Here is a 21,404-nt window from a genome sequence, read left to right as displayed (position 1 = left end):
AGGGCTACATGAACCTTATGCGCGCAAGTAAAGCCGGACCCCTGAATGCTGGTTTGAAGGTTATTCAATATTCACTATTCGGGTTTCAGTGGGTACCTCCGGCTCATGGGCCCCGGTGCAACTCCAGCTGCTGCACCATTGATAACTACTCATCTGAGCACATATCAGTCGTGTTCCAGTCACACCACTCCAGAACTATACCAGTTCTCATGCATAGTTTTGTTTCCCCATTTTGTGAAAGGAAAATAAATAGATGTCATGCACTTCAAGAAGTCCCTCTGGGGTAAGCAATGGATTTTTGTCTCAGGTCCAATGCACATGCCATAAAGATGCATATTTTCAACGAAAAATCTTCACTTCATTGCTTTGGGAATTCCACACAGATAGTAATGGTACAATCTAAAGAAAGTACAGTTTAACAAGAGTTCGTCCGTCGCCGACAGACATATCTGAAATAATTTCAGCAATAGCAGACACATTTCGCTCTACTTTAGGAGTCGGATTTTCACCACTAGTAGGTTACTTTATGGACATCCAGAGATGAAAGGAATAAAGAAAATTCACTTTAACATGGGAAAATCTATATTGTAAGTTGTTAGGAAAGAACTAATTTAGAAAAGACCCATCTTTATTTGTTTAAACAATGGGGTATTTCAATAGTGATTGCCTAGCTCCAGAGAGAGGACAGCACATAGCAACAAGGAGGAATCATAGATTTTCGTACATTACAGGCCATGCTCCAAGTAAGAAACCATGCATTACATTTAGATATACTCTCTAGACATTTACTGAGGATCGGTGGTAGAAACAAAGAGGTGGTGCCGAATGCAGCAGGGAATTGTGTTGAGAACATTAGTCCAGTCAGAGTACAGACACGCGCATACTCAGGGCAACGAATGAGTCGCTGTTTACAGCACCATGGAGAGGGAGCTGCCTGCTGGGAGGGACGGCTTTGAATCTCTCATGTCAACAACGGGACTGATCCACGTACAGTGCAGGGGGCAGCCTGGGCGGGGCCGGGGGAGCAGGAGGGGTGGGCGGGGACAGCGGGGCTCAGCCAGCCTCCTCGCCTCCTTAGGAGGGTATGATCTCAGGGAGGTGTCATCTTCCTATCTCTGGTGAGTACATCCTGGAGATAGAGGGCGGGGCTTCGCGGTGCATACAGCCTCTTTGTGTTCCCGTCAAGCCTCCTTCGCTTTTCATCACTCCTTCCTATTCTGCCATCAGCAGCGCAGTTACCAGCACTGTCAAGGGACTGATAAAAAGCATAAACAGAACAAAACGAGCTCTGAAAGACACCTGGACCCAGCCAGGTGATTGTAGACACGCCGAAACGTATGAAGCCCTGAATTCCAGAGACAGGAGTTTGCAGAGAGAAGGCAGCTTGTTTGAGATTTCAGTCAAGGGTGCTGGCCAGTGTGCGCCGAGAGGAGAGGCCGGTGATGCTGGGCTGCTGATGTGCTAATTGAGGCGAGAAGCTGCCACGGTGTCACGCGCGGGGTGCTCTGGTCTGTCAAGGGAGTTATGTCCGCGATTTCACTCTGAAGTGCTGCGTGTGACTTTAAGACGTCTGCTGAGAGGGGAGACATGGACAGTTTACAGCTTGTGGTACTGTGCCTCCTGTCGCTGGTCCTAGAGGTAAGACTGCTTCTCTCGCCAGTCATGTCCATCAGGGGTCTTGCTGCAGTAGGTGTGAGCGGCTCAGGCTCCGGTGGTTGTTTCCAGGGTTAAATCTGTTCTTTTGTTTACTTTTGACAGATGGCTAAAATCTTCTGTTGTGCCTTCAATACCGCCGTTAGACTAATTTCATCTTCTAGATGAACTGGGTAGGCTGAGCGGTGCTAACTGTGAGGGTTACGCCCACCCCTTCATTGAAATGACATTTCTCTTTGCGTGTCAGCTGGAAATCAACCCTTTGTTAAATCTGGGCTAAGATTTATGTATCTATTTTTGTCATTTTGTATAGAGCGAACCTGGCCCAAAGGCATTGGAGAGCTTTACAAGACAATGGGTGATCAAACAAGTAAACGATGATTATGTAACCACAGTTACTGTTCACATATGAACAGAATACAGTGTCAATAAACGAAAATAGACACTTAAAATCAGAGAAGATGTAAATGTGTATAAGGAGGTTGAGATCAGGCACGTGCCATTCTGACACTGCACAGCTGGGATCAGCAGAGGTGCCATACATTAGTATCCCAAGTCTTCCCGGGCTCCATCCGAACTTCCTGATTGGCTACACGTCTCACCTCCACTGATGTATGCCACAAACCATCCTGGTGTGGATATACTTACATCTACCCCCTTTAACTGTTTGAAAGGATTCCATGTGTCTTTTAGATTACACAACTGTAGGCAGATGGCTCAGGTATGTAGGCAAAGCGAGAAAACTGAAAAAAACACGCTTTATGAATGATGTCAAATAGCTCCTTTGCTGAGGGCAACGGGCTGACTTTGCCATGTTGAATCAATGCTATGTTGTATTAATGTAGGGTGGTGCTTCTGGGCACATCAAATATTATCTATATGAGGCATTTTGTATTGTGATGCGCAATGTGTATTGATCAGGTGGAGCTTAAAATAGCTTAGTTGCTTTGCAGCATATCCTAAAATTGTACAACCTTGGACTTCGGAAACTACGAAAATCTATTTGTCGACATTATTATTAATTCATGTCTATGTTCTGCTTGTTTAGATTTTTTATGTTGTACCAAATGAAGTGTACAAAAAGTGATGGAATGAATGCGTTAATTAATCTCAGCCACTGGTATTTACTCGGGGGCTGCATCCCTGTCCATGATTATTTTGCACACAAAGCCACCTCAGTTTGGACCCAGCCACATGCAAATTAGTCTTGACCCTGGTCCAGTGTTGAACAGTTTAGTGTGATCTGCTAGGCCCTGTCCTTCCTGTGCAAGAATGTAAGCAACCCAGGTCCGGTTTTGTTGTTATTAGAGCTCATCGGCCATGTATAGTTTGGTTCCAGTGACACAGTGTGCACTGGGCCCATGTCTAACAATACCCGTCCCACTTAGGGGGACACACTAAAGTATAAAAAATGTGATGTATGGAATTTTTGAATTAATCTCAGTGGTGGGTAATTACTTGGGTCGCATCCCAATTCATTGTTACCAACATCGGCCACTATGCATCTATTTTTCAACATTTATGTTTACATTTTCTCTTTTTTACTTGCAAAGTCTCTGCCCTAGTAAGCCATCGATTGGTTTGCTGTTACCCTAGTATGACACGATGTTCTTTTATATATATGTAATGTATTTGACTCTGCTTCTCTCATTAGAAACGACTTTGTCAATCACTGATAGTTATGTTATTCTATAGCTCCCTTTGATATATACACCTTATAGACCTTTGCTTTTTCGTCTAATGTTATGTCACCCATGTAAACATTGATAAGTCTAGCTAATATACGGTGAATCCCGTTATGCGCCTGGAATGTGGTCCAATAGAAACTGCTGAATAAATAAATAGGAGAGGGCCATGCTGGGTTCTGTGACCCTCTTCTTGTCCCTCTGTGCTTATGCTTGGTGTAGATCCTTTTTTCCTAGGAAGGGGATGTTTTCGCTGGTATTGTGACTGTAAGGGACATTACTTGTGTACGGCAAGCTTCAATTCTACATGACCATGTTTACTTGTTTTGCCTCTGGCGTCCAATGCACTGTGAGGAGGGCTGCTGGTTACATAACATCTGGGCAGATTTTAAGGGCAAAGTGGCAGCTTTGTTTGTAACAAGTTATTTGGCGCCCTATATGTTTTCACAAATAACTTGTACACGAGAAATTCCGAATTGCAAGTAACGCTTTAAGTGACGTGAAAAAAGTACATTTACTCTGTGGAGAAGTCACTGTGGCGTGGTCCATTAACAGCGGAAAGTCTATCGAGACATTTGTGCAATATCCATAATATCGATTCACCGTAATGGCAGGCGAAGCGGAAGTGGATTTATGCGCCCTTTGACCCCCAATGAAGTCGCGGGATTGACATTTAAAGCTCTACAACAGCCCTTTATTTGCTACCGATGGGTCGGGACAAGGGCAGGGAGTGGAAAGTGCAGACATATCTACTTCCTGTTTCTGCTCTGCCTTTAAAACCAGGGAGCCCAGCAGTTGCACGGCTAGTGTCGGGTTTATCAAGGGGCAAGCCAGGCTTTGTCTCTCCCATCTCGGGCTACCCTTCATTGACATTTACGGGAGTACATATTCATCTACCATTTCTCCTGGTTTGTTGGAGGTCTCACCACCAAAAATGAATACAAAGGAGATTGAACGATTTATGTGCTTTGGGCAACTTCCTCTTAATTCATCAGTGTGTTTTTTCTAAAGGTATTGGCAAACTGAGAAATTAAAGGTAATTCGTTCACTGTACAATGTACTGTAAAAGTGTCACATTTTCGTAATGCAGCACGGGATGCAGGAATTTATATAGCATGTTACCTTGGAAGAGTCCATGAAAATGTAACATTTCTACTATAGCATTTTACCTTGCCGTCAATGGATTAGGCAAAAATTATATACCTTCACCGCAAATTACAGGCCAGTTCCACAGGGGAGGGCCTAAAATGAAGAGGAGACACGCAACGAATCGTATAGCCCTTGATAGCATGTCCGTAATGTTGTTAGAAAATAAGACCTTTAAGGTCAACAATTTTGCATTATAGCAGGCCTAGTCAGAGGAGAAACATTAGAATTTTAGGAAAGAGATATTATAAATTCATTATAGGCCTGCATCAACACACTTACTAAAAGATGTGTAATTATATGCTTTTAGAATCTTCCGTGGTGCTCTCTACTGCAGTATGTGCAGTGATGGAAAATAAAATAACAGAAATCTATTTCTGAAAATACAAATCATCAAAAACCCAAATAGCTTTAAAACAAATTCATATAAATATAGCTTGCTAAAAAAATAACAGAAAACCAGAAGAACGTTTTAAAAAAAATAATATTACGTTACTAAAAATAATTGAAACAAAACTTTTTTTTTTCAATGTGGACTTCAGAGTGAATCCTGGTTGGGCAACAGAATTTTATTATAAACACAGAAAAATAGACTAGGAGAAAAAGGTAGAGGAGGGCAATTTAATGAAATGGCTATGAGGTGGAGTGAGGGTAGGGACGTGAGCTCCACAAATATATAAAAGGAAAAACCTGACGAGCATGGTGAGGGGGAAATTATAAAAGTGTGAGATTTAGGTAGATTCATGGACTTTGTTTCATCACCAAAATAAGCATTGGCAAAGCCGGTAGGTCTGGCGTTGGCTGGTGGCCTTTTTTTCTTTGGCGGTGCTCGTTTTTTGTCAAGGATTTTGCATACCTTTATTGCTGGGGAGTCTCCTGTGTCCTCATCATTAAAAAAAAAGCCTTGGGTAAAAGCAAAACATTTTTTCGGTGTTAAAAGCTCACATTACCGTAGTAGTTCCTGGCACTTAAAGGGATTGCTTTGTACCTGAAAGGCTCCTTCTGAAAGGACATATTGCTTTCACTCACAATGAAGTTTGACTGAAGTGCCCTGACCCACTGCCTCATGCTGCATACTGTAGATATTAATGCCATAATACCAGTCCAGTGCTTGAATAGGGTTGTCTGAAAGCCTCTTTCTGTAAGCATATTTTACATATAATTCAGTATGCTAACGTCATACAAAAAACGACAATGAGGGATTGTTGAAGGAGTACAAGACAGAGAGAGGGGCAGGGGTGTTACAAAAGAGAGTTAAAAAAGCAGTGGACAGTGGAAATGAGAAAAAAGGGAAACATCACGGAACATTGGGCCTGGGAAAGGGAAGAGCGGTTGAGGGAAAATAATGTATGCAAAACTCACAGAAGAAATTAGAGGACCTATTATAATGATAAGTGGCTTTAAAACAGTAAAAGGATGTAAAAGATAATTTCGATGAAAAGGCATTTTGAACGTTAGTTTCTATAAAAAAGTAACTTTTTAGTGGAAATAGTTTCTCACTGCAAGTGTTCGTTGAAATCATTTACCTGCGAAATCACAAACAACTAATTCAATAAGATTCACACTGTGTGTGATTTCAGTTTTTCTACCCACCACCCCCTACAGCTTGTCAGAGATTCCTGTGCATAAGATCAGCCTAGCCAATGTTGGTCAGATGCATTCAACTGATAAGTACAAACAGTTGAATCGATTATTGTCAGTGATAATCCTGACATATTGTATGACAAACAACGAACACCAAAAGTATGTAAAGTTTGGATACAGTAGAAAACCTAAAAAATATGAAATTCAAAGCCCTAGGCCCTGCCTTAACTTAATTTCTCTCCCCTGTCACACTAACTCAATCTTAATGCCTACCTAAACTAATTCTTGATATTGTTTGATTATACATCTCTAAAACGTGTTCTATTTTGATAAGAGTGTATGGTGTAATGGAACTTAGGGTTCCTGTCAATTTTAACACCCATTTATCTAAAGTATTTAAATTAATTCAACCGTTGTGTATGGAAGTAAAACTACTATTTGGAGGAGATGAGTATCAGTGCACTGACAGCTGCCCCAGCAACAAGGTGCTGGGGTAAATGTCATCTGTCCTAGGCTTACTTGGGCCATAAAATAGGCATGGCCAAGCAGGACCAGATTAGGAGGTGACAGCAAGCCTAGATTTGTGGTAGTTCCTGGAAATGGCTTGAGGGAGCCGCTGTCAACTGTTTCAGGCTTCCGTCACCCTAATTTTTTCAAAAGAGAAGGCAGCTGGCCCAGTACCCTCGGCAAACGGGGCTCAGGGGGTGTCACCTATTATGGATATCCCTAGGCTGTAAAAAAGTTGGGGGCCAAGTAGAACTCTCTTTATATTTACTACAGGGTGCAGGGACAGTTGTCATTTGTCCCGGGCCTCCTGTACACTCTATTTTGCAGACGGTAAAGGAGGCTGGGGATGACTGAAAGCTGGTGTAGGGTCATGTTTGCAATTGTGAAAAGAATGGTGAGGTATTAGACATCTGATCCAGGGATCTTTTGGCCACAAAAGGGGGCAGTTGAAGGAGTACAAGGTAGCTGACATCCATCCCTAATGCACTGTGTGCAAATACACAGAGGGTACCAGGGTAGAAGTCAGTTGTCTCGGGTCTCCTTTGCCCTCGTTTTTGGAAGGAGAATGAGGTCTGAGCCACAAGGCAGCACGCCTGGTACCATGTTAACTATTGCAGACAGGGCAGTGATGCATTTGCTCCCTTTTGAGAGCCTTCATTGGTCACACACAAAAACGTGAGTGACAAGAAAGACAAAGGAAGCTGAAACTCGCTTTAATGGTCTGTTATCTGTGAATAGAATTCCCTTATAGCTGGCGCCTTACATAAAATTCCCTTCTTGTTTTTTAAAATAGTGTATATCAAGGAGAACAATGGCTACCGACACCTGCCCAAACACTTTATTTGCTGCTGTGAACTGTGTGGTGCATAATTGTTAACCGCAAAGAGCCACCTTCATCCTTCGATTTAGTGATGAAAAACGTCTGGAAATAGAAAGGTGATTTTAGCTTTTTGTCTCCCTAAGACATACTACAGAAAATGTGGGTGGAGGAGGCCTAGAACACCTGGTAGCTGATCCAGTGCCATTTGCATTTGTGAACAGGACCCCAGGGCAACTGTACCAATCCTCCGTGGGCTTCAAATTGGTGTTGGTCAAGAGCACGAGGGCAGCTGACATCTACCCCAGTGCCCTGTTTTCTATTGTGAACAGGGCATCAAGCCAGCTGTCTAAAAACGACTTCACTTTCATTTTTTTGAGGGGGATCAGAAACATCAGGCAGCTAACATCTAATCCCTTGCCCTGTCCACAGTTGTTAATAGGGCCCTGGGAAAACTGTCACCTACTAGGTTCTGGGCTACAAATGAGTAGAGTCTAGTGAACCCAGAGAGCTTGGGCCAGAAAAGTGTGTAAGTCAAGCAGACCAGGACAACTGACACTTGCCTAGATGGCCAGTGTGCTGCTGCTGATCATTTGGGTTCCTACATCCGCTCAAGGATGGAGGGAACTGGGGGGAACCTGTGAGAATCCTGCCCCAGCTTTGACTCATGGCAACCAACAGCCGATGGCACCATGTCCCTCAAATCACTGTAAGGTACCAAAGGGGAATGTGCAGGAGTAAACCGTGTTGAAAAGAATTACCACAGCTCACTGGTACAGCCGCTGGCAGCACATTCACTTGCAATGACCAGCGGAAGAGTGGATTCAATGTGTATTAAACTAGCCACTTCCCCTCCACCCTTATTAATGCACAATTGTGACTCCACCGTGGTGCCCAAAGAGTGCATTGTCAGTGTGGTGATTGCAAGTAAATGGAAGGCTTGCAATCACGCGCTAAAGACGTTAAGTGTATAAGGAATAGTTATCAAATTATGTTAAATGCTTAGGGAAAGTCTAAAGACTACTTAATTGGGCTTTTTAAGTTTGAAATGATTGTTATGTTAAGGAGAAGACAGTGTAAAGATACTGAGTGCCATTTTCTATTTAAACCAATAATTTTTGTAACAGGATTGCAATATTATGAGCTGCAATGAAACAATATATCAGTAAGTCAATAATGTTTATTTGTAGGAGACTATCCTGCAGGGCACCACAGGCAGCTGAAGTGTCAGTGACTGCCTCCAGCCTTCCAAATCAAACAGTACAATTATATTGTAGTTTACTGGCTGCATTCAGTGTTCACAAGATTCATAGGCTCTTATATATTTATATCCACCTTCTCTTCAAAACCACACAAACTGATCATCACTCATATGACAAAACCTAAACTGACAAACATTGATAATGAACACTAAACGCACAAGTACAGAAAAAACTAACCCAGCACAGACGTAACAGAACAATAGACTGGGTGATAAGAATAGCAAGAATTACAAAAAACAAAAGATTTTGCATGCATTTTGAGTCCTGAATAAAATGCTAAGCATGTGGCAGTTAAAAAACTAAAATAAACCTTCTGCTTTCTGTATAAAAAGTATTAATGAGATAACTACTTTAATGTGTGACCCTACTGTGCACTTTTGAAATGTATAGTATCCCCTTACGTAGTGCAAATCATGCACTCCATGGGGAATGGTGCAGAATAGGACATCCCCCTTTTTTGGCTTTTTCCTGACCCTAGTTTTGCTGTGTTTGAGCTTTGTGCACTTCACCCCTGCCAGACAGGAGTAAAGTGGCTGTGCTCCACGTTTAAACATGGTTAAAATGGGTTACCCCTGACTGACATATTTAACATGCTTTAAGCACCAAACACATGACCTGTGATGCCATCCAAAGGGTTGGCCTGTAAAACATGACTTCAGGATTACAATGTATATCCTAACAACAATAACCTAAACCTACTATTAAACCTGTCAAAATACCCAGTTTGACAGTTGGGAAAACGTACTTTTAAATACTAATAAGTTACCCATAACTGCAGGTGGTCACCCACAAGGTAGGGTGCCTGATGTTAAAAAATGGCAGATGTGCAAAATTTAAGGTTGGCAAGTTCCTCAAATCCCAAAAGTATTTTCACTAGCAGAATGGAACTGGAGCCTCAAAAATTTCAATGCACATATTATAAACTTTGATCTGTAACTTTTCACATGGAACAGCTAAAATAGTCATTCAAAGACTGTTTTTCATATTTACTAAAATCAAAAGTAATGGTGTTTCTAGAATATTAATAACCATTTGGGAACTTCACGAAAGTTAACATTTCTCTGCCCGAAAATTCCAGGTGCTAATTTGCTTTAACCTACTATCAGCTTCCCAGCCAGTGCTTGACTTTAATGAGGTGTGGAAACTGTTATTCGGGTAGAGCAGTGCCATAAGTCTGATGATGAGATAGAGTGGGTGTGGTGTGTTTGATCCCTATTAGCCCAAGAAGGAAAGCCGGGGTTGACCCAGGAACTTCTTTAACATGAAAGGGACAGAGATGAGGCCTGCCCATCCAGAGTTTTGTGGAAGGAGAGACCTGGAGAAAGAAAGCTTGGTCCCCAAACCCCCACTAGCCAGGCTGGCTCTGAACTCAGTGTGAAGGAAACTACTCCCAGAACTGGCTTGGAGTGAGCACAATGGAAGGGCCTGCACATTTCCCTGGCCAGACATCTGGTGGACACAAGAGCTCTGCACAAAGAGAAAGGGTTTTCTGATCTTGGATTTTAGGTGTGAGGGACACAGTGGTTTTGTTTGCTGTAGGGCAAACAGAAACTTCTGAAACAATGGGTGGTGTTGTCCAAGGACTTTTTCTCCATAGGCTAGGTAATGATAAGAAATCACCCCCACCCACTGACTAGTCCCAACCATAAATATGGCGCCCACATGAATCTTCATTAGAACATTTTCTGGACCCGCAGAAGGGAACTGGACTTGCTGTTTGTGACCCGACGGAGCCCCGAAGTATTGGACATGCTCAGCCTTGTTCCTAGGGAAAAAATGGACTCCAAAGGGTCAGTTGACTGATCTGCTGTGTGACTACAGGGACACTACAATCTGCAAAAGTATTATTTTCCCAAAGAGACTAGTTGAGCAGTACCAACTGGACCTGGATCGGCCCTTGATGATGGCCTATGCTGGAGTGAGCCTAATTGCTGTCCCTGAGTTCTTGGAAGCCTTAGAAATTACCCAAATGAGCTGTTCCAAAGTCCCTGAACAGTTGACACTCAAAAAATATTTTTGGACTTTTAACACTTCCAGAGCTGTCAGGTGCACTTTGTGGCAAAGATGTCTGATTTTGTTTCAGCTTCAATGGAAACAGCTTGTCCCATTGGAGGATTTTGAGCTTCATAAAAAAGATTTAGGGCCAGATGTATAATCTCGCAGATGACCTGTTTCTCCACCAGAGTGATGGAATAAAATATTCCATAATCCTGACGAGATGCTAGATTTAAAAATGACCACCAAGCAGGTGGTTATTTCTGAAAGCATTACCAGGGACCACAGTTCCTATCAGTGCTTTTTTCAGTTTGGTGAAGGGCTCCGTCAAACTAAAGTAACCCTGCACCAAACTGTTTTCTTTTTTCTTTACAAAAAGAACGTCCTGAAACAGAATTTTCTTTTTCAAAATAAAAAACAAAATTCTCCCCTCACCAGGGGGGTCCTGTCCAATGGCGAGAGGTGCATATAGCAGTTTTCACTGCCCCTTACTTTCAGGCAGTGATGAGCAGTGAAAACTGACGTCGAATTCAACCCATTTAAATTAGGTGAGCAGAATTAGAGGTCTGCCTCTGATGGCCCTTACTCTACTGAACGTATTATCCAGCATTTCCACTGATTGTAAACATTTACAGACACACCACATTAGCACATACACACTGGACACTTGGTTGTAGGTTAACAACTGAAAGTGGCAGGACAAAAAATCATGAAATCAAGAAAAGGAATCAAATGAAGGACAATCTGCTGTACCTGAAAAAAATTGGCAGACCTTCATTCAGCATTTTTTGTTTGTTTTTGATGAAAGACTCCTGTCTAATGTTGAAAAGTGACCTATTTTGTTATTCCCTGCCAATTGCTATTCCTTTGGCTAAACTACACCAAATTGAGCACAATGAAAGGATGAAGATTGATTGCTATATTGCAAAAGTTTAGTACAGAATGGAAAGAGGAGGCCGAAGGGCTATTAATAGGGCAAAAATGGGACTCGCTATGGAGTGACATCTCACCACTAATGACAGGGATGCAATGCACACGAAATCATGGTTCAGGATACGTTTCCATTGAAAATGCATTTTTTTTAATTACTCCCTATAATCTTAGCCCTCATGGATAGATTTACACAAAAGGTGACTCTCAAGAAGAGCCTGCAGGTGAGATTAGGAATGCCGAGGTGGAGTCATCCATATGAAATGTTGCTCAGTTCTACAGCAACAACCACTGCATGCATTTAGTCCAAGCTTATCATGAATGTAGAACTCTACTCAAAGAGTATGAGTTTCATGGTTTAATGTAAATCTGTTGTGTTGAGCTTGAAAAGGTTAACACTGTGGGGCATATTTATACTCTGTTTGCACCGAATTAGTGTCATTTTTTTTTACTCTAATTCGGTGCAAAACTAACTCCATATTTATACTTTGGTGCTAGACCCCTCTAGCACCAAATTTATGGAGTTAAAGTCATTTTTTGAAAGTGGAGACCTACTTTGCCTTAATGAGATGCAAGGTAGGCGTTCCCGTGCAAAAAATGACTCTATGGTCTTAACGCCATATTTAGGGGCATATTATACTCTGCGGCATATTTATACTCTGTTTGCACCACATTAGCGTCATTTTTTTTTACTCTAATTCGGTGCAAATCTAACTCCATATTTATACTTTGGTGCTAGACCCATCTAGCACCAAGGCCCTGATTTAAACTTTTTTTGCACCGCATTAACGTCATTTTATGACGCAAAAGTGGCGCAAACTTACAAAATATTGGCCCTTATTTATACTTTTTGCTGCAAAACTGCACTAACTCAGTTTTGCACCAAAATGTTTAGCACCAGCTTGCACCATTTCTGTGCACCAGCCGGGCACCATATTTATGGAATGGTGCAAGTCGGTGCAAAGGGAAGGCTAGAGTAAAAAAAAATGACTTTAGTCGGGTGGGGCTGGTAGTATAGAAGAAGAGGGTTTAGCACCAAAAAACGACTTTAGGCAGGTTAGAGTAAAAAAAAAATGACTCTAACCAGATTAGCGTCATTTTATGGTGCTAAACCTACCATGCCCATTTCAGGGCCCCCTATGGCACTTAAACAAAAAAAAAAAAAATGTTATACAATCTTATCTGTACTTACCTGGGATAGGGTCCCCCATCCTCCGCAGTCCCTATGGTGTGGGTGGGGGTGCACCTGGGGCCTGGGGAGGGCACCTCTGGGCTTATTCCATGGTGTTGCACCATGGAAATAGGCCCACAGGTCCCCTAACCCCTGCCCTGACCCAGGTCTTAAAAAATGGGGCAAAGCTTGCTTTGCCCCATTTTTTGACCCCTCCTCCCTCCCTTGCACCATTTTTACATGGGAGTATAAATATGGTGTTAAAGCCATAGAGTCATTTTTTTGCACGGGAACGCCTACCTTGCATCTTATTAAGGCAAGGTAGGTTTCCACTTCCAAAAAATGACTTTAACTCCATAAATTTGGTGCTAGACGGGTCTAGCACCAAAGTATAAATATGGAGTTAGTTTTGCACTGAATTAGAGTTTAAAAAAACGGACGCTAATTCAGTGCAAACAGAGTATAAATATGCCCCTTAGCATCAAAAAATGATGCTAATCTGGTCAGATTAATTTATTTTGACTCAAAACTGCCTAACGTCATTTTTTTTAAAGCTAGCCTACCCTTTGCACCGGCTTGCACCATTCCATAAATATGGTGCCCAGCTGGTGCTAAAAAATGGTGCAAGCTGGTGCAAAACTTTTTGGGGCAAAACTGCCTTAGTGCAGTTTTGCACCAAAAAGTATAAATAAGGCCCTGTATATATACATTGACAGTTAACACTATGAACTAAAACAATTGTGAATTCTCTTGATTGATTTTGAATTTACAAGGCATGGCTTGCTGATAAAGAGGATTAAAGTTTTTGTTTCTGCTATTTTTATATTCTGATTTTGGAAAAATTCGCCAAATGAGTGCAGTGGGAAAATATCCAAAGAAAGGGGAGGCACTGTGAGAGGTGCCGACTCCAGATGAGTGTCAGTGGACACTTCGGGATTTAGAATGTGGGAGCAAAAAAAAAGAAAAAAATAATGAATTTACAATAGTAAAATTGTGATTTTGATGGAATTTACAGTCGCCCTACTGCCAGTTTGTATTCAGAAATAGACAACAGTAAGCTGGAAAAAAAATTCTCATGCTAAACGCTGTATATTAACATGTTGACAGATTGGCACTTTGCTCGTTTATGCATGCTGAAATATATATTTATATTAAAAAAGAATGTCTGCGACATTTTTTATAATCACAGCTTGAGTGACATGCTTGCTGCGTTGACGCAAATAGTTACAGGACCGGTCTAATTGTCGCTGCATCCCTCTTCAAATGAGCTTCCAGTGTTAAGAGTGACACAGTTTACTATCCTATGGGACCGCGTTTACTGTGCTGTTGCAGACCGGTGAGTCAAAACTGTGTATATTTTTAAACCACCAATGGCGTATTCTTAACGCGTGCACATTTACCTCGTGATATTTATTGGGGGAACAGAAGCGCGGATTTGGCCATCCCAGTCCCAGGAGTAAGCAGAAGACTTCAATGTTGCTGTATGTGCCTCCATGAGCTGCCCCCATTCTCCTCCATCTCGGAAGGGAGTCAGAGTTGGTGCTCCAGCAGCAGAGAATCATAACAGCAGCGTTGCCAAGTAAAGGGCTTATTTATGAAACTGTCATGCAGCGCAACAAGTCTGCACAAAAGCAATCCCCTGATGCATTTTCCTGTTTATATATGTGCTGCATAATGCAGCACGCATAGAAAGAGGAAAATACAAGGAGAAAGAAACATTTCTACTCTTTACTCATCACCTGGAGAGATGTAGCATTTTTGGCACATTCCCAGGTCTACCACTTATGGTATATCTGGGAATGCGTAAAAATACGTGAGTTTTGAGTGGAAACACTCACACACCACCCATAGAACACCTCCCTGAGGTAGAGTAACGCAATGCAACAATTTGCACCTCATTGCAATACTCCGAATTTATCAAGCCACTCAGACCCACGCAATGTGGCCTTGCATGGCTTGATAAATCTCATTTAGTAGTTGTGTTGCTCTTGCACCCTGTTGCAAGGTGCAAAAGCGGCACAACTACTAAATAAAGAAGGCCCTTAATGTGCACTAGTAAAGGTTAGCCGGCATTTGTGATGTCTATTATCCATCTATGCTTTGGGTGCATCAATAACACACTGCGTCCAGCACGTAAATCATTGCCACGGTTTATATTACAGGTACCCTTGTCATCCCAGTGTAACTTGACTTTTTGTTTGTCAAGTGGATGAATCAGCACAAGTTGTGGTTTTAGGTCAGTACTCTTGTGTTAACTTTCTTTGCTGCTTCTTCAATATTAAGTCTTTGGTTTGTTAAATTTAATTAAGGATAAGAGCTTTTTTCAATTGCAAGGTAATTAATCTGAAGCCTTTGCAACATTTGCACGAGTAAATCCAAGTTGTTGAACTCCCATACATTTCCTCTACATACCTCATTTATTTTCTCGAATAGTCCCATCCAATGGAGGGATACTGTATTTTAGAGTTTCAACTGACAGATCTTACTTTTGGATAAATGTTGACGTTTTCTCTGCTCCTTTCTTATAGTTTTTAATACCTCATTGCCAACTCAAAGGCAGTGTCAACGTATTCATTTCCAGTCACTTAAAATTATCCTGAAGAGTAACTTTTGCCAACCTTAGCACCCGCCCCCTATGTACTTTCTTGATAGTCTTATGCTATTGGGTGTAAGAGAGACACAGAAGAGTCCCCGCAGAAGTTCCTTCTTTTCTGTTTATGACTACAGCACTGCCATATAAGTCGACATGATCTTGTGAGGCTTAAGAATAACTTAGAGATAACCACTCCAGAAATCAAAGTTGAATCCGATTTCCTCAATAACTAGATTATAAACATAAACATTTTCATGAAGCTGAAATATTGTGAAATTGTCATACAAAGTGGCAGTGGTGTAAAAAACAGAGATATACTGCAGAAAACAATTTTATAAGGAAGAGAAAATAAATGTCACTCTTAAAGGGGTAGTAGAGGAATGGAGCAAGCTGATCGGGGATTGGGAAGATTGACTATCAGATAATAAGAGGGAGAGGGCCTTTTTGAGAGGGAAACGAAAAAGGTATCCTATATGTATCTATTTAAGGGGAAGCATTGTTTTCCAGTCCTCTCAGAATCTGAGGAAGGACGTCCAAGGTAGGAGGGTGTTCCATACTTAAGTACCTGATCTTGAGAATGACTGTTTGCGGGATCAATTTTTCCAAATTAAGGATGTACTTTATATACCTCCTGCACCATTTCTCAATTGTTCACAGATGCAGGCTGAATTTTTTTGACAGGGAAATGCTATGAGACTGCTCAAGCAACTCATCAAGGAAGCTTCCAATGGCCCAAGCAATCAGTAAATGTGTTCCCATTGCCAGCAGATGTCAGCATTAAAATTTCAGTTCACCCTTGAGTAGATGTTCTTGCGTGGACTCTGTCAAAATTCTGTCTGCTCCTCTCATATTTCCCTCTCTACAATTGCAAACAATCTTCTATCCTCCTTGCAACATCTATACCTGCTCTATTTTGTGCTAACACATTTTCTTGATTTGTATTGTTCCACCATATAAACATCATGTTCCTCCTCCTTTCACTCCAGCTCCCTTTTTCTGTAACACGTGACACTTTTTCCCAATACTTACCATTCTCACTTGTTAAGTCTCTCCTGCTACAGTGCATGCACTGCATGCACTGTTACCTGCGAGAGATATAAGAGATATGTTCGCTTGCGAGAGATAAGGGGCTTGTAGCCCACCCTTTGCTTACCATTTGTTGGCTTCTTTGCCACTCTTAGTTGCTGCCTTCTTATTGGCCAGTGTGTGCTGGCCTAACTTTCTAGTCTTTCTGCTGGAGCATGGACCAAGTACTCATTTCTACAGCTTGATGACTCTCCTTCCACTGATCACCCTGTGATTGAGGCACATTTTTTTTTTTTTTTCCCTGTCACCTTTGTTCGTGTTGCTTTTTTACTCCCCCCTCGTTGTTCCTGTTTCTTTTCCCCCTCCCACTCCCATATTGCTATTGCTTCTTTCACCTCCCATCTTTCCTTGTCTGTGTTGCCTCTTTCTTTCCTACCCCCCTTGTCCGTGTTGCTTTTTCCCTTTCCATACCATCCCCTGTTATCTACTTCAATTGCCCTAAAAATAAATCCATGCCATTTGCGATGATCTTGCATCAAGATTATTGCACATGGGCTATTGTCCAGGCCACCTCTGATGTCAAACTTATCTTAAGACAGCAGATGCTATCAATGTAGTTTATGCAGAGGGTGAATTTGAGAAAAAAGCGCAACTTTTTGTCTACCGATCAACCTAATTTCTAAATGATGTAGCTGCAAGATTTTGAAAAAAATTTCCTTTGTAGAAGACGCATAGTTACCGATTAGGTAGCAAGTCGTACCTGCCTTTTGTCTGTGACATCTATAGTTAGATGCCTAATTTGAGAAAAGGAAGACTTATTTTGAAGACTGAGATCTAGAGAATATACTAGGATCTTATGAAGCCTCCAGCATCTTTGATTTCTGTGATACTGATAGTTTGTTATCAAGTCAGTCCTGTATTATGGACAGCATTTTTACATTAATAATATTTTACATATGAACTTGCTTTTTGTTGGTTGAGATTTATGTTTTGTGAATACTAATTTCACAATATGTACATCAACAATGTAAGTTAATTGCATTTATTTTTGAGCTTTAAAAAATGGCTGTTATAATGGCACATTTGTCCGTGGCTGGCAAGCGCTAGCAATGACTTGAAGCAATGGACCCCACATGGTTGCAATCTTGTACAGACGTCCGCCATGTTATGCATAGAGAAACCTGCAAAATGTTTTGCCAAGAGTGGGTGGAGTATTAGCCCAGTTTCTTTATCTTATAGGGTATTGGCTTGTTTACCTAAACCTTACACAGCTGGAGTAGCTCTGCCAATCTAGTCATCTTTCGGCTCACTAATGCCACAGCTTTGGCTGTGGGCATGCGCAGAAGAAGAAAAGCTCAGCTATGTACAGGGATCTAAGGCTGACATTCTGCTCCTTCTGGGCTATGAGCAAGGTCTGCAGTGCCTCTTCCGCCACGGTATGTGTGCTTCATTCTGCAAGCATTGTGCTCAGGAAAGGCTTTAGAGGACAGGAAGAATAACGTAGGCAGTATGTCTGTAATATGCAAGGGGGGTGATGGATGTTATAATACCACCACACACAGATAGACTATTTTGCTCAACACTTTACAACAGAGCCAGGCACTTCCAAGCCTCTATAGATGCCGATCTAGTGAAAATTATAAATCTTTTTCAGTTATTACGTTTTAGCAATGTTGATGGTTGCCATAGACCTATAATTATATTTATTGTTTGTTTATTTTCACAAATCTTTATGGTGTACATCTTTATCACCTGGTATATTGTTAACTAGTCAAGTGAGTCGCCCGAATTCAGAAAGACTTGTGGCTTTGCAGATATACCCATCTTTGCACAGTTTGGCGAGTTATGAGGAGAAGACAAGTGAATTCACTTTGCAAGAAGGGGATATTCCACTTAATTAGTATAATATAATTACGAAAATAAGGTTGTTGAAAAAAAGCTAAAATTGCCTTCTAAATGCTAATAAAAATCTCTATCCCAGAGTTCTCTTTTTCAGGCATTGTCTGCGACAACCCATGCGCTGCATGCACTCTCGCCTGTTAGGTCTTGTCTGCTACAATGCATGCACTGTATGAACTCTTGCATGCGAGACATATAAGAGATATGCTTGCTTGCAAGAGATAAGGAGCTTCCTGCCAGCCCATTGCTTACCATTTGTTGGCTTCTTTGTCACTCTTATTTTCTGCCTTCTAATTGGCCAGTGTGTGCCGACTTTCTCTCCCTTCGGCTGCAGTATGGACTAAGTAATGATTGTTTTACCTTGATTGCTGTCCTTCCTCTGACTGCTCTGTGATTGAGGTACTATTTTTATTTTTTCCTCTTCCTTTGTTGTCCTTGTAGGTTTTTTCCTTCAACCCCACCCCCTTGTCTGTGTTTCTTCTTCCTCTCCCAACCCCCCCATTATCTCTGTTTGATCTTCCTCTCCCACCCCCCGTCCATGTTACTTGTTTGCATCATACCTCCACCTACCATTGTCCATGTTGATTCCTCCAGCTCCCACCCCTCCCTCATTGTCTGTGCTGCTTCTTCCCCCTGCAACCCCCACCGTTGCCTATGTTGCTTCTTCCTCCCTCCCTAACTTTTCTGTGTTGCTTTATTCTCTCGCTCACACTTCGGTGTTGCTCCTTTCCCTCCTACCCCGTCCCATGAGAAGCATCCATCTAATGCTGTAAATTAGCAGATTTCAGATAATGCTCATGCGTTCTTACCTTGAGACAATACCCATACACACATGCTCAAAAGAAGTGTATAGTATGCCATGCTCATATTGAAAACTCTAATGAACAGCTTTTTGTGTTGTGGGAAATGGCATCACATGTTCAGATGCCAAAAGCCCCATGGAAAAGCAAAGCAAAATAGATGGCACATACACCCAGCACCCCATACCCGGCCCAATCTGCTGACTCTTGACCTCCTTATTGGCCAGCGACATCTTTGTAATGCATGCTCAGTATGAGATGATAGCTTCTGCCTCAGATGGCCTAATTATCTATTTTGGGTTGTATAGAAGGCTACGTCGTCCCTTCGGATTGCTAGCTCATCCTACCCTCCCTGTTTGTGTTGCTTCTCCCTCTCCCACCCCCCTTGTCTTTGTTGCTTCCCCCCTATGTTGTTCATCTTGCCCATCCCCCACCAGGAAAAAAGCAGTATGATGTGGCTAGCACTGACCACGTCATAGCGATTTTTTTGTCCCATTGCCCGTTCCTTCCCACCCTCCCACTTGCTTTCTGTGTAGCCTGTTACTTCCCACCTTCCCTCCCGTTGTCAGTGTTGCCCACCCACCGTAAGAAAAAAAACACACTATTCTGCGGTCAGCGCTGGCTGAGTCAAATCACTCTCTTATATGTTTTTAGCCTTGCTGTGCAGCAACTGTGGTACTCTACACCATGGCTAGGAGAAATTATCAAAGCCAATAGTTATTGCGTAGGTCTTGCCTTTGCAAGACCTTTTGACTTTGCCAATTCTTGTTTTTATGTCTGATCGTGTACCTTTCTGTGTCATGCTTTCCTGTCTACCCCATTACTGTTTCCATCATCCTGTCATCTTCCTTGATCTGGGATCCCATTAGAATGGAAACTCCTTTGAGAGGTTACCCTAATGATGATAGAGTAGGGAAGCTGCTCCCATCAGCAGCAAGATCTAATTTTCTAATAAGAGAAAGCTTCTATCTATCATAGTCATGACGTCATTTCTCTCAGGGTGTTAGCACTGTCATATTTAAAATCCAGTTAATAAGTATATATAAGAAGAACATAAATGCTTCAGGAAATTCCTGAAAACCGATCCGTGCAGGCTCGCCGCCCTCTGAACTATAAGCACAATGGGTGCTTGATTTAAAATAAAAACATCACGCATAGGTTTTGATCTGTGTCAGATTAGACACCTACTTTCTTTGAATACCTCTTCACACACCCTTGACTGAATCCACGGAGCCCTGAATATGCTGAAAGGAGGGGCAAAGTACTTTATAGGGCATCAAAATAACTAATGAAAACATATATATATATATATTGTTCTTTTTAGATATGAATGCTTCTCTCTTCTGTTTTGTGCATCTGACACTCATACTCAATATTGTTAAATGTTTGTTAGTGTAACATTCTGTCTACAAGCGTGCGAACTCGTACATGTGTTTGGATAAATCATAATAATGTGTCAGGTTTTTGTTTATAAAATAATATATTATGCCGGGCAGAATTTACAGAATAATCGAGTGTGCCAGCTCCTTGATTTACTTAGTTCCTAAATCAGAACTGTTTGTATCTTATATCAGCAGTGATGTCTGTTTAGCCGTTTGCTTGGAGGGCGCTCAGGGTTGCCGGATGGCGGGTGGTTTGCCACCAGTGGAACACTTAAGGGCCACATACAGACCTTTACTGCTCGCGTATGCCTTTGATCGTTGATGTGGCCATCTTGCGGCGCCGAGAGAAGCGCTTCCCACACTTCCACTGCACTTTTTAGATGGGGGCAGGTTAATTTGCATTAAATGCAGGCCGAGCTTATATAAAGGCAAGCTCTGACGTGATGAAATGTACAACGCCTTGGCTGGTTAATAGAAGTCAGCTCAAGCCCTCCCGAGTGTGCAGTTCACTGCAAATTTTTCGAACTGTATCTTTTATAGGAAGAAAGAAAACTGTGCTTTTCATCCCGAGTGTTTCCTTCATAAACTATCGAGGTTCCTGAAATAAATCAAACAAAACGCAATGTTCAGAACGCAAATACTTATATGAGCACCAACGAAACACAACGCCAATGTACATTAAATGTCAAAAACGTGTCCGGTGACTTCTATATCCTACCTTCTAAACATCTAAATCACCTTGTACATGGATACTCGCAAACATTTTCCAGGGGGCCAAAAATTTCGGTCTGTTTGAGAAATTCATTGATGCCGACAGGTCGGTGGGGATGTAAGGAGCACATCAGTGCTTAATTTGTGCTTGTTTTTTTCCGGCACGGCACTTATTTTTGATGGCCGACGCTTAGTCTTATGCCTCAAGCAATTGCAGGGAGCAAAATACACATTTGAGAAACA

General features: G+C 41.8%; 1 protein-coding gene across 1 annotated transcript in view; it reads left to right on the top strand.

Annotated features, from left to right (window-relative positions):
- Positions 1-1,076: 1,076 nt before the first annotated feature.
- VOPP1 (VOPP1 WW domain binding protein) overlaps positions 1,077-21,404 on the top strand; it is a 459,612-nt gene continuing 439,284 nt past the window's right edge. Inside the window, exon 1 of the mRNA XM_069214230.1 lies at positions 1,077-1,638. Coding sequence (XP_069070331.1) covers positions 1,588-1,638 — 51 coding nt within the window. The 5' untranslated portion in view covers positions 1,077-1,587. The remainder of the gene's footprint in view (positions 1,639-21,404) is intronic.

The sequence above is a fragment of the Pleurodeles waltl genome, chromosome 2_1 (genome assembly GCF_031143425.1).
Source record: "Pleurodeles waltl isolate 20211129_DDA chromosome 2_1, aPleWal1.hap1.20221129, whole genome shotgun sequence".
NCBI classification, from domain to species: domain Eukaryota; kingdom Metazoa; phylum Chordata; class Amphibia; order Caudata; family Salamandridae; genus Pleurodeles; species Pleurodeles waltl.
This window is presented reverse-complemented; position numbering and strand designations above follow the sequence as displayed.